Raw genomic sequence first — 12239 nt, 5'->3', positions numbered from 1 at the left:
TTCAACACGATGTGATGCCACATAAGGGGGAGGGGGGCTACCACCAATCAAGAAGGCAACGAAGAATTAAGACTTCAAGAATTAACAATCAACATATTCCTAGGACAATTAAAAAACTGGGGAATAGAGTATAGAAATGAGCCTAGAAGAAATATCAAAATAGATAACATTCCAAATCAAGATTTAAGAACATAAATTGAAAATACATCTTCCCGTATTGTGTTCCATAGTTATTCCCTTGGGAATTGTATAACACCTAATTTCGAACCATTTGACCGTTGTGCAACCTTTGTTGTTGTTAACCCAAAACCCATGACAACAATCCGATTCAAAGTTGAGCGTGAAGAATGTTTAACAAACCCAATGAATATAGAAGGCTCTAAAGTAATTATTGCACTGAAAATTCTTTAGAAGTGGGTTTTCAATTCTGTTTTATGTTTGGAAGATCAGAAACGAAACCAAAACGCGAACCCATGATTGTTGCGAACGCGAATCTCGTACTCATAAGATCTTCAGCGCTTCCATGTCTTCTTTCTCAGTTTAGGGTTTTCCAATTTAGGGAATTGTTGTGGATTGATTCGTTGCGTGAAATGGATCGATTCTCAATTTGAAACTCGACACTTTTGTATTCAATTCCTATACCTTCTCCAGATTCTTCGAAATGACTCACTTCATCTGTTGCATAATCTACACAATCCAAATCCCTTTTCTGAGAAACAGATCGTTCGCTGCTTGAGCCAGACCGAAATTCTCCCGAATTCTTACACCCAAACACGATTCCCTCCATACCCACTTCTCTATTAGGATCATCTCCATACCTGGGTTCCAAACTAGCATCAACCCAACTAGGATTATCAGATTCGACAAAATTCCATTCTGAAAGGTCATGTTCAGAGATCCTTCTTTCATATCTCTTATTTGAATCAAGCAGAAAATATATAGGCCTGGAATTTTAATTGCACAGTTTGCATCGGAGACGACCGCATTTTGCTTCGTCGTCATTGGTTTTTCACTGAAATGCAATAAAACAAAGCCCAAATCTGCAACTTCAGTATCACCGACTGAAGAGTAAAGTAGCAGTAAGCAATGAACCAAAAGACTGCAATCAAAAGAAGAAATATTTCGGCAGATGACGGTGGGTGGAGAGATTTCCCGCAAAGGCCGTTGTGTTGGTTTCCCAGTGAAGGTGGGCAGTTTCTAGCGAGTGTAGGTAGAAGAAAAGTTAAGAAAAATCCCATCATTCGATAAAGAGTTGAGAGTGAAAATGTTTAAAAATGAAAGTAGTTATGTTGTTTGACTCTGGGGGTGAGGTTGTTTTTTTTTTTTTTCTATTAATTTTTTTTTTTTTTGTTTGGGGGTTTTTTTAATTATTAAAGTGGCATTTTTTTTAAAGGGGCCAAAGGGGGCCCTTTTTTGGTTTTTTTTCCCCCTAAAGTGTGCAACTTGTAAAGGCTCTTAATTCTTTTATTCCAGATGGTTGCAAGATTCAAGTTCGATCAAGAAGAGTTACCCTAAAATTTCTAGATTTTAGGTGGTGAAGAAGGAAGCTCTCCATGGTCTTAGAGATTCTTTTGCGGTGTCAGCTGGTGAATTTTTCGCATGGTTACAGAACCTCTTAATGTCAAATTCTTTTTTTCTTATCAATTGTAGTCACATTCTCAGTAAGGAGGAAACTCGTGACTCTTCACTACCCCTCATCTTATCTTCTTCGATACATTTAATCGGAATTCAGTCCATCAAAGGACTAGTGAACCATCTTTTTTCCCCATTTTCCGTCTTCTAAGTTGGTGTTCATACACCTTTTCTTACTTCTTTGCCTATATTATCTTAAGGAAATTCCATTTTATGGTTTTTGTGAATTTTATTTATCAAGAAATTGTTGGAATTGAGCTAAGCAAAAGTTTTAAATTTCCTCAATTACAACCGGAAGGCTATGCGTTGAACGACTTTCATTGACTTAGGAATGTGGACGACAATGTCCCGAAGTGAAGCTTGATTTCTCAATGTTCTGTGTCCAGCAACAACGAAACCATTGATACTGAAAACAGATAGCCATGGCACTAGGGTTTTGTGAGAGGGAAGAAAGCAAAACTCGAGAGGGAGAGGAGAGAGAGAGAGAGAGAGAGAGAGAGAGAGAGAGAGAGAGAGAGAGAGAGAGAGTGTTGGTGGAAGATGGTTGAAGGGACCCATCTAAGGGCTGGGTAGGATCATTTTAAATGAACTAAACAAAGATAATAGTATTTAAATACTTTTACTAAACATTTAATACCAGAAATTTAACTGTAGATAATTTATAATTATGCATGTGGGTACCATGTAATTTTGAAGATAAAATTGGATGGTCACTAGTTTCACCCAAAAAATAATGAATGCCATATAATTTTCTTTCTCTCTCTCTTCCCTGGCACAGTCACCATTGTGACATGTGTGTGAGATGGATCGGACGATCTAAAATATCTACAATGTTAGGCTCTCATCATTTCAAATCCCACGTTCAATAAAAACTTAATCCTTGTTAAATAACAACAATTTCTTCATGCCCATCTCGGTGAAAACTTAAATTAAGACCAGAATAGCAAGGGCTAAAAAAATATAAAAAATACTGAAGATAAAGTTGGTTCACATGTTCCATAAATAAAGCTAAGATTGTTGAGTAAATTCTATAAGTAAAGCTAAGTTGTGAGTAACCATAAAAGGGTTATATTATAACATAACAACTAATCCTCAAAGATGAAAAAGTAGTGAAGATGCATGTAAATTAAGCTTGAATTTTTATTCTGTCATTTTTGACAAGGAGATGGATGATCAATTTTCTAATGAATGTGTGACATATATATATATATATATATATATATTCATAAATCACGTTACAAAGTTTTGATTAAATTATTTTTCTTGTAATCTAACATCAACCCTTTGATATGATGATCCATTTTTTTGTCAGAAATATGTTGGATAAAATTCCAAGTAAGCTATCATGGACAAATCTTAGTTTTGAAGAAAGAAAAAAAAATCATGTCATGATTTTGGTGTAAATAAAATCATAAAAAAAACTAGCCACTTGGAATACTTGTAATTATTAAAAAAACTTATATATATCGACATCATTGTGTGGTGTGTGGTGTTGGAGCATAATCAACTCAGCATTTATTTATTGGTTGCGGGTGGATCAATTGAATATGGGTTGTAGGGCCTCTAGTTTTGATGATTCTACTTTGCTTTGCATTGGTTTTTTCAAACATTTTGATAATTTTTTTATGATGTTTGGAAGTTAAGGAATGAGGCGTTGTTTATAAAACTAAACATGATCCCAATAAACTTATGGCTCTTCTGTCAAAATGGTCCAAGGAGTTTGGTTTAACCCCCGTAGAACACACATGATGGAGCTAACCCCTTTTTGTGCCAAATAAGATGTGCTTATGCAAGAATGATAATATGATGGACGAACTCTATGGTGACCCAATCTTGATATTTCTAGGTGTGGAGAACAATACTAGGGCCGTATCTGATGTTTTCAGGGATTAGTTCAAAGAAATCTTGTATACTAGATGAATCTAGGCTATAAAGATGGCAAAAAGTTTCTCAAAGTTGTGCTCAACAAACTCAGCAAAGGCATGAAACATGCAAAGAGCTTTAATAAATAAATTAAAGATATAACAAATTTGGCAAAGGCATGGAACATACAAAGAGCTTTAGTAAATAAATTAAAGATATATGGTGTAACAACTAACAACCAAGAGGTCGAGCAGATGCTTTTTAAGCCAAATAAGGGAGTATGGCCCCAAGACAAGGTGGAAAATATTTTAGATCCCCTTCCCCTCCAACAGATATGGGATCACCCCAATGAAGACCTCTCAATTGGGCCTCGAATTTGGCCCTCCAAGCATCCTTTATACAAGTCAATTATAGATGGGTCAACACCACCGTAAACGAATTATGTAATTCTCCTACCAACTGGTTTTTATTTTTGATTTCTATAAAAAAAAAAAAAAAAAAAACCCTTATATGCATCTGGATATCTTCCACATATTCAACACCTCCCCATCCCTAAATTGGACATTCTATTTGATTTACTTATCTTTCTTTAAAGATTAGAATGAAGAAAAATTCTTGTATAAATACGAACGTTATTGTATAGAGAATATAAACTGTATGTAGTTGATATTCAATTTATTTCATTCATAACATTTATGAATGAAAAAATTATTTTTAGATAAAGAGTCAAGACATCCATGCTAGAAAGGTCTTGGAGTCAAAGACAATAAATCTACTAATCTTTTGAGGGAAGTAGACTTGACATTAAATTAAGAAATTTTTAACCTAGTTGAATTACCTAAGCTCATTGTTAAAGGGCCAAGGATAACTAAAATTGAAATACAGTTTAAAAGACAAGTTCCAAATCTGAAGAGGTCTAAGGCCTTGTGGGTTAGATCTGGCTGCTATTCCGATTGAATTAATACAACATAAACCATAGGTAAACTGGAAATCGCATTAGCACATTTTAATTGAAAATACAACATAAACTTTAGGTAAACTGGAAATAGCATTAGCTTATCACATTTTAATTGAAAGCGAACGATATATAAAGCTTCTCTCTGATCGATCGATGACTTCTCCCCCTTCTTCCTTTTCCAACCCGGAAGCTTTCCATTAGTATTACTACGCTCTAGCTAGCTTTTGCATTAACAAGAACCACGACACCATAGTAAGGGTTCGCTTTCCTTTATTCTCTTAATAAGAAGAAGATCAGCAACTAACAAACTTCGAATCCTTTTTATTCAGAAGAGTACTCTTGCATAGTAGTAACCTCGTTTCTGCAAATTAAGGATAATTAGTGTAACAATATAGAAATTAAAGAAATTCATAAGCATCTTAAGGGTTTGAGTAGGAACCCATTACTTACAAGCTAGCTAGCTTACCATTTTGGCTTTCTTAGCTAGCTAGGGGTGGTGAAGAGGATTTAGTTTGTCTGCTGGCAGGGGAGATGGTGGAGACTCTTGGTAAGAAGGAAGAGGGGGTTGATGGTGACATTTGTGGCGGCCGTGGCAGTGGCGATGAGGTGGCGGAGGCGAAACTGCTACGGGATAATTTGCAGTGGTCTTCACCGGCAAGCAGCTAAGAGACACCATCACCACTACAAGGGTTGCAACGAGGAATGCCATAAAGCAGCCAATATTGCCTACTGGTCTTGTCATCTTCAGTCTTCACCACCAGTTAGTTAGATGGATAATTAATGGATATGCTCGATCGCAAGTCTCAATGATATGATTTTCACCCTTCCTGACCCCTTCTATATTATATTGGGAACAGAGCTTTGCAAATTTACAAAAAAGCACAGCTGTAGCAGATAGCTAGCACCACGGCGGCCAATTTTCCATTTTATGTGTCTCCATTTCACACCTTAAAAAGTAAACCCTACCAGATGCTGATCTTCCATGTCCGTCTCTGCAGGCTGCACGACATGGTTGATTAATATATGATATCCCTGCTCAAATCTCACGTCAAGAGAGCAGGGCAGGGCATGGGCTGGGCAGGGCCACTCGTTCATTTCATTCAATTCTGATAGACTAATCTTTGTCCCTTGATGCTCAAATGACACGATCAAGAGGTCCACCCCTGACCCCCCACCTTCCATTGGCATTAAACTCCAAGATTTTCTTTTTTTTTGGGTAGAAAACTAGATAACTCCAACTCTCCAAGAGTCTTTTACACCAACCTTTTAGTTTTGTCTGATGTCATCACTTTACTTTTGAAGTTTCAACGATGGATCGAGAGAGATTATCCTTTTATTCTTAATTAAAAAAAAACATAATATAAAAAATAATTAATATGAAATTAATATTGTACTCTTGAAGTACATACCTAATACAATCCACTCGTATAATATAATTCCTGCTTCCCACTTCTATGTCACTATCTATAAAGTTAGCAACCCTGGCTAGGTCTCACTTGTTAATTTCGTAGCAAAACTACAAGCTGCTTGTAAAAAACTCTAGATTTATCTGTTCGATCGATGCTCAACTCATTGGTCAAGAGGATCACTCGTCCATTTGCAAAATTCCTGACAATGGTAATTAAAAAAAGAAATTCGTAAGTAAGAATCTTAAGGGTTTGAATAGGAATCCGCGGCAAGCTTACCATTATGCCTTTCTCAGAGGTGGTGGAAGACGATTTAGTTTGGCTGCTTGCAGGGGAGATGGTGGTGAGTGTGGTTGTAGACTTATAGTGGCTTCTTTTGGTAAGAAAGAAAGAGGGGGTCGATGGTGACATTATTTGGTTACTCTATAGTATTCTAAGGCCTGCAACTAATGTTCTTTTTCTTCTAAACCTGTGTGTTTTCACTATGGTTGGGTTTGTTTGTTGAAATAAAGGTAGGGATGAGAAAATTTTTGAAAAAAAAAAAAATCTTTTGTTATTTTTCCTTTAAATTCTAGGGTGCGTTTATTTGCATTGGTGGGGTGGGAAAAAATTGGTGGTAAAAAAACATGTGAGTCATATATGTAGTGGGATGAGGAAAATGAAAGGGTTTTGTGAAAAATTGATAATGGTGGGTCCCATATTTTACTTTTCTAAATTTTATCACAAAATTCCATCAAATTTGTGAGGTTTTAAAAAGTCTTGGGGTGGAAAAATTTTTGAATTAAAGAAACTTGTCTTTCACTTTTCTACGCCAAGTAATCAAACAAACACAATTTTAGAATTTTTCAGGGAAAAGTAAGAAATCTACAAGCTTTTCAAGATTTTTCCCACCCCATCTTTATTCCAACAAACAAACCCAGCCTAAAAGTGTACATTCTTTGGTTGTTTGAGGTGTAAAAGTTACAGTTAAAACTTGTCTGGTGAGGTGGTAATTCAATTTTTCACTTCAATTTTTTTTTAAATCCCACAAAATATGTAAGACTTTGGGAAAAAATGTAGAAAAATAAAATACAAGACCCACAATTAACAATTTTTCACTTTCTTTTCATTTCTTTCTTCCTCACTCCATTATCCATGAGTCTATATTTTTTTTCCCCTCACTTCTTATTTCCCACCCAACTTTGCAAACAAACGCACTCAAATATGATTGTCATTCGACTAATCCGATCAATCACGTATTTTGTATGCTGGTTCACTTACACGTGACATTTTTGGAGCAATAGGTTTGGATATGCTCCCAGGTCTTAATGATTGATCCCTTCCAGAATCCAAAAAGACTACCGGTTCAATATCCACAGAATTCAAACCCGTGACAACGCACGCCCCTGGCCAACCAGCTAGAAAATTCTACAATTATATTTACTTATAAAAGTACATCTGTAGCTAGCACCACGCCAAATTTCCATTGCTTTCCATTACGTTAAAAGTACACCCTACCAAATGGTCCAAATTCATTCTGATCTTCGATGTCCGTCTCTGGCAGCACGACATGGTTAATTAATATTGGCGTCATCCATTCTCAAATCAATCTCACTTCAAGACTCAAGAGGGCAGGGCAGGGTCACTCATTTTTTCATTAAATTCTGGTAGACTAGTCTTTGTCTGTTGATGCTCATCAAATGGCACGTCAAGAGGTCCACCCCTCACCCCTTCCTCCATTGGCATCACACCCTTGAGTATTTAAGTATTTTACAACATTAACTTTTCAGTTTTGCAATGAAACGTTGCTTCATTATCATTTTATTCTTCATTAAAAAATAAAATATAAAATATAAAAAAATAAAAAATTAATTGAAATTACTATTATACCACCCTTGACCTAATCCAATTCCCCCCTATGTATGGTAATTCATCCTTCCACTTCTATCATCGGATCGATTCCCCGTGAATCTCTATAAAGTCACAGTGAATAATCCTCCTGGGGTCTCACTTGTTTTGTAGCAGCAGAACTAAAACTCTAGATTTATCTCTTTCGATCAATGCTCAAATCATTGGTCTAGTCAATTAAAAGGACCACTCATCCACTTGCATTTTCCCGTTTTTAGTCCTGTTAGACGGCTATACCAGTTGTATTGTCTCTGTGTGTGTCTATCAATTATCGACAGGTAAAATCAACGAGGATAGCACACCAATTGATCACTAAAGACTTCATCAGTTGAGATACCCAGTTGAAGACTCACACATCTTCCTCCTGCAACTGCAAATTAACACAAAGTAGATTAATGATCGATGGGTTTTAAGTTGTTGGTGCTTTTGTTCGTTCGCACTAGTGTCTTCCTTCTACTCTGGTGCAGTTGCATGAGCTTGGCACATTCAAATGTAACAGATCGGCTTGCTTTATTGGCTTTCAAGGCTGGCATAACCCAGGATCCTTCTCACGTCCTCAGCTCCTGGAATGAATCCATTCCTCATTGCAAGTGGCAAGGTGTTATATGCAGCGGTCGTTTACATCCACACAGGGTCCTAGAAGTGAATCTAAGATCAAGAGGTTTGGAAGGGGTCATGACACCAGAAATAGGAAATCTCAGCTTCCTTCAAGGGATTGATCTTGAAAACAATAGCTTCCATGGTGAAATCCCTCATCAAGTAAACTTTCTCTCTGGACTTAACCTTCTAAATCTGAACAACAATTCCTTCGAGGGAAAAATTCCCTCAAACATGTCTCATTGCTCCAACCTTGTGCGACTCAATTTAGACAACAACTATATTGAGGGGGAAATCCCAGTCGAGCTTGGGTCCTTGCCCATGCTTGAATTCCTTTCATTCCATCAAAACAAATTGACTGGGCATATCCCACCTTCCCTTGGAAACCTTTCATATCTTAAACACCTTGGTGCACGAAACAATGGCTTAAGAGGAAGTATTCCAGATTCACTTGGCCAATTGAGAAGCTTAGAAATTCTTGCACTTGGTGGAAATAACTTGTCCGGTGTCATCCCTTCCTCTATATATAATCTTTCATTACTCCAGAGACTTGATTTTGGAATAAATCAACTTGAAGGAAGTCTTCCACAAAATCTAGGAGTTAATTTGTTGAATCTACAATGGGTCTCATTTGCAGTAAACCAATTTTATGGACAAATTCCAATTTCCTTATCCAACTTATCTAAAGTGGAACAGCTTTTTCTTGGAGTAAACAATTTTACAGGAAAAGTAGCCATTCATTTTGGAGGCCTATCAAAGCTTACTAGGCTTTCAATGGACAGAAATCACTTGGGAGGTGGAGAGGCTGATGATCTGAGTTTCATCAAAACATTGACCAACTGTAGTCGTCTACAAGAATTGTGGCTTCAACGTAATCGGTTTGGTGGTTTGCTCCCCAGTACCATATCAAACTTATCAGCTCACCTGCGGATGTTTTCATTGGCAAGAAATCAAATATCTGGAAGCATCCCAGCAGGAATTGAGAACCTTGTAAGCTTACTGCACTTAAACCTATCTAGAAACTTACTGGAAGGAAGTATTCCGAAGTCAATTGGGAGACTTCACATGCTAAATGAACTTGATTTAGGTGGGAACAGATTCACAGGGTCTATCCCTCCTCTTGGGAACTTGACACAATTGATTGAGCTCTTTTTATATGGTAATCACTTGCATGGAAGTATATCTTCAAGTCTCAAAAACTGCACCAAATTGTTACACTTGAATCTTGCGGACAATATCTTGGATGGCGTCGTCCCCAAAGAGGTATTTGATTCTTCTGGGTTGATTGAGCTATGGTTGGGTAGAAATCAGTTGATTGGTTCTCTACCTCCGGAAGTGGGTCAACTCACCCATCTTGGAATCTTAGATGTTTCCGAGAATATGTTGTCTGGTGCTATCCCTGGCACCCTTGGTGCTTGTACAAGCCTAGAAAGCCTTTTCATGGAGGGTAACTTATTTCAAGGATCTCTACCAACGTCCTTGGAATATCTTAGAAGTCTTCAAGATTTAGATGCTTCACGTAACAATTTTTCTGGGATTATTCCAAAATATTTGGCAAAATTTGAGTTTTTTCGAAATTTGAATTTATCGTTTAATCATTTGGAGGGCGAGGTTCCAGTAGAAGGAGCCTTTGGAAATTTGAGTATAGTTTGTCTCATTGGAAACTATAAGCTTTGTGGAGGTATACCAGAACTTCATTTGACATCATGCCATACTAGAGGTGGTAGGTCTCACATTTTCAAGTTGATAGCTATCATATGTTCCTGTGGAGTCTCTCTTAGTTTGATGTTTATGATATTGTTCTTCATTCTCTTTTTGAAAAGAAAAGAGAGGAAAGAATCCACAACGTTTTTTATGGAGGATGGTCATTTTAGAATCTCTTATGCCCAACTTCTTAAAGCTACTAATGGATTCTCTTCAGCAAATTTGATTGGAGTGGGAAGTTATAGTTCTGTATACCAAGGCATTCTTAATCCTGGAGAAATAATTGTTGCAGTGAAGGTCCTCAACATTGAACAGAGAAATGCTTCCAAGAGTTTTCTAGCTGAATGTGAAGTCCTTAGAAATGTTCGACATCGAAATCTGGTTAGAATCTTAACATCTTGCTCAAGTCTGGATAACGAAGGGAACAATTTTATGGCTTTGATATATGAGTTCATGCCGGGAGGAAATTTGGATAGGTGGTTACATCCAGATGAAAATGGAATGCAAGGTTTACAAAGGCCCCTAAAGCTCATTACAAGATTGAATATTGCGATTGATATAGGAGCAGCATTGGATTACCTTCACCACCATTGTCATATGCAGATCATCCACTGTGGTATAAAGCCAAGTAATGTTCTTCTCAATGATGATTTGATAGCACATTTGGGCGATTTTGGAATATCAAGAATTCTATCAAAAGTTTCAGGTGCAAATCAAAATCAAACTGGTTCACTCGGAATAAAGGGATCTATTGGATATATTGCACCAGGTAATCTACCCATTTATTGATCTATATATGGTTTAAAGCTTTGTTTTTGTTTGTTTTTTTTTTTTTTTTCTGCTTATTTTTAGGAAGTTGACTGAGTATAACTCATTAAAATGATTATATTATTTGTCTCATAATTTTTTTTGGTGAAAGTTGTCTCATCACTTTCGCACAAGACCATAATTAGGACATAAGTACATATATTCAAATAAAAATATGACATTGAGACTCTATAGTCTTATGACATGCAGTATTTTCTTGCCTTACTGCAATTATATCATACTTGACTTCCATAGGATATAATGATGCATATAGTTTATTTATTGGGGTTCCGTATAAATATAATGATTAATGTCGTGGAAGCTGTAAAATTACTAGGATTTAAGGCCGTACGTAAATTCCATATATCATACGGGAGCCTATGTTGTAGAAATGCTTAATGGGATACAATTCATAACATGGATGCATACCCATCTCAGATCAACACCCAATAATTTGCTCTATGAGATTCCAAACTAACTTAATTGGCATTTAGCTGAAGAGCATGTTTCTATTGTCAAATTATTCTTCCAGCTTAGACCAGTATATTTCACTTATATTTTCACTAGTTGTAAAGTATATACTAACAAGTTATCTATAAATTATAGAGTTTGCTGTTGGTGCTGATGTTTCAACGTACAATGATGTCTATAGTTATGGAATTCTCTTGTTAGAGATGTTTACATCAAAGCGACCTACTGATGAAATGTTTAAAGATAACTTAAACATTCATTGTTGGGCCGAGATGGCTTTGCATGATGATGTGACAACGATCATTGATCCTGCACTTCTAACCATGGAAGGAGAACAGGAGGTCCAAGCAGAAACAATTGCCAACACCACTAAGAGTCAAAGATGCATGAGAGATAGACTGCAAGAATGCTTTTATCTAGTTATTAAAATTGGAGTTGCTTGCTCAGCGAAATCACCATGGAATAGGATGGACATGAAAGATGTCATGAGAGAATTACATCTGATCAAGGACATTTATCTTGGAATTGCTTCTGGCTAAATAAGATGAAATATGACAAAGGCAATTGGCAATATTTCATCATCAATATGGTATCCATCAATTATCGTATCAGTCATTTGTAAATCGTGTATTGACTTCTTATGTTGGAGTTACAAAGATATGCAGAGGATCTCTCCTGATTTCGGTTTCACCACTTGTTTGAGCAGCTAATTGCTCTGCTTCTAGATTTTTCACATTAGTGTTGGGGATTCTTTCCTCATTCTGTATTGATTTCTTATGTATTTTTCACTTATTTCAATAAGACCACCCTATTAAGAAAATGATATGGTGATATTTCAAGTCATGTAGCTTATGCTTCAAAATATGAATGTTCGGCTCCGACGATTTATAAAGCCAACGATTTTCTTCATAGTG

General features: G+C 36.5%; 1 protein-coding gene and 1 long non-coding RNA gene across 2 annotated transcripts; one reads left to right on the top strand and one right to left on the bottom strand.

Annotated features, from left to right (window-relative positions):
- Positions 1 to 4471: 4471 nt before the first annotated feature.
- Positions 4472 to 5510, bottom strand: LOC149027440 (uncharacterized). Its single transcript, XR_016171990.1, has 2 exons — positions 4920 to 5510; positions 4472 to 4814 (listed from the first exon to the last, which is right to left on the bottom strand). It is a non-coding gene; the product is annotated as an uncharacterized LOC149027440 (long non-coding RNA).
- Positions 5511 to 7974: 2464 nt separating this feature from the next.
- On the top strand, positions 7975 to 12159 carry LOC149027439 (uncharacterized). Its single transcript, XM_089162573.1, has 2 exons — positions 7975 to 10816; positions 11461 to 12159. Exons 1-2 carry the CDS (start codon positions 8149 to 8151, stop codon positions 11862 to 11864), a joined length of 3072 nt encoding a protein of 1023 aa, XP_089018699.1. The 5' UTR covers positions 7975 to 8148; the 3' UTR covers positions 11865 to 12159.
- The last annotated feature ends 80 nt before the right edge of the window (positions 12160 to 12239 follow it).

This window comes from Hakea prostrata, chromosome 1 (assembly GCF_041222555.1).
Source record: "Hakea prostrata isolate BN-2017 chromosome 1, UWA_Hpros_2, whole genome shotgun sequence".
Taxonomy (NCBI): domain Eukaryota; kingdom Viridiplantae; phylum Streptophyta; class Magnoliopsida; order Proteales; family Proteaceae; genus Hakea; species Hakea prostrata.
The sequence above is the reverse complement of the archived record's forward strand: the minus strand, read 5'-3'. Positions and strand labels throughout refer to the sequence as shown.

What these genes read in the sequence shown, in the direction of transcription:
- LOC149027439 (XM_089162573.1), top strand. Translation starts at nt 8,149, where the DNA reads ATGGGTTTTAAGTTGTTGGTGCTTTTGTTCGTTCGCACTAGTGTCTTC. An exon ending in TATTGGATATATTGCACCAG is followed by an intron (nt 10,817 to 11,460) that starts GTAATCTACCCA and finishes TATAAATTATAG; the next exon opens with AGTTTGCTGTTGGTGCTGAT.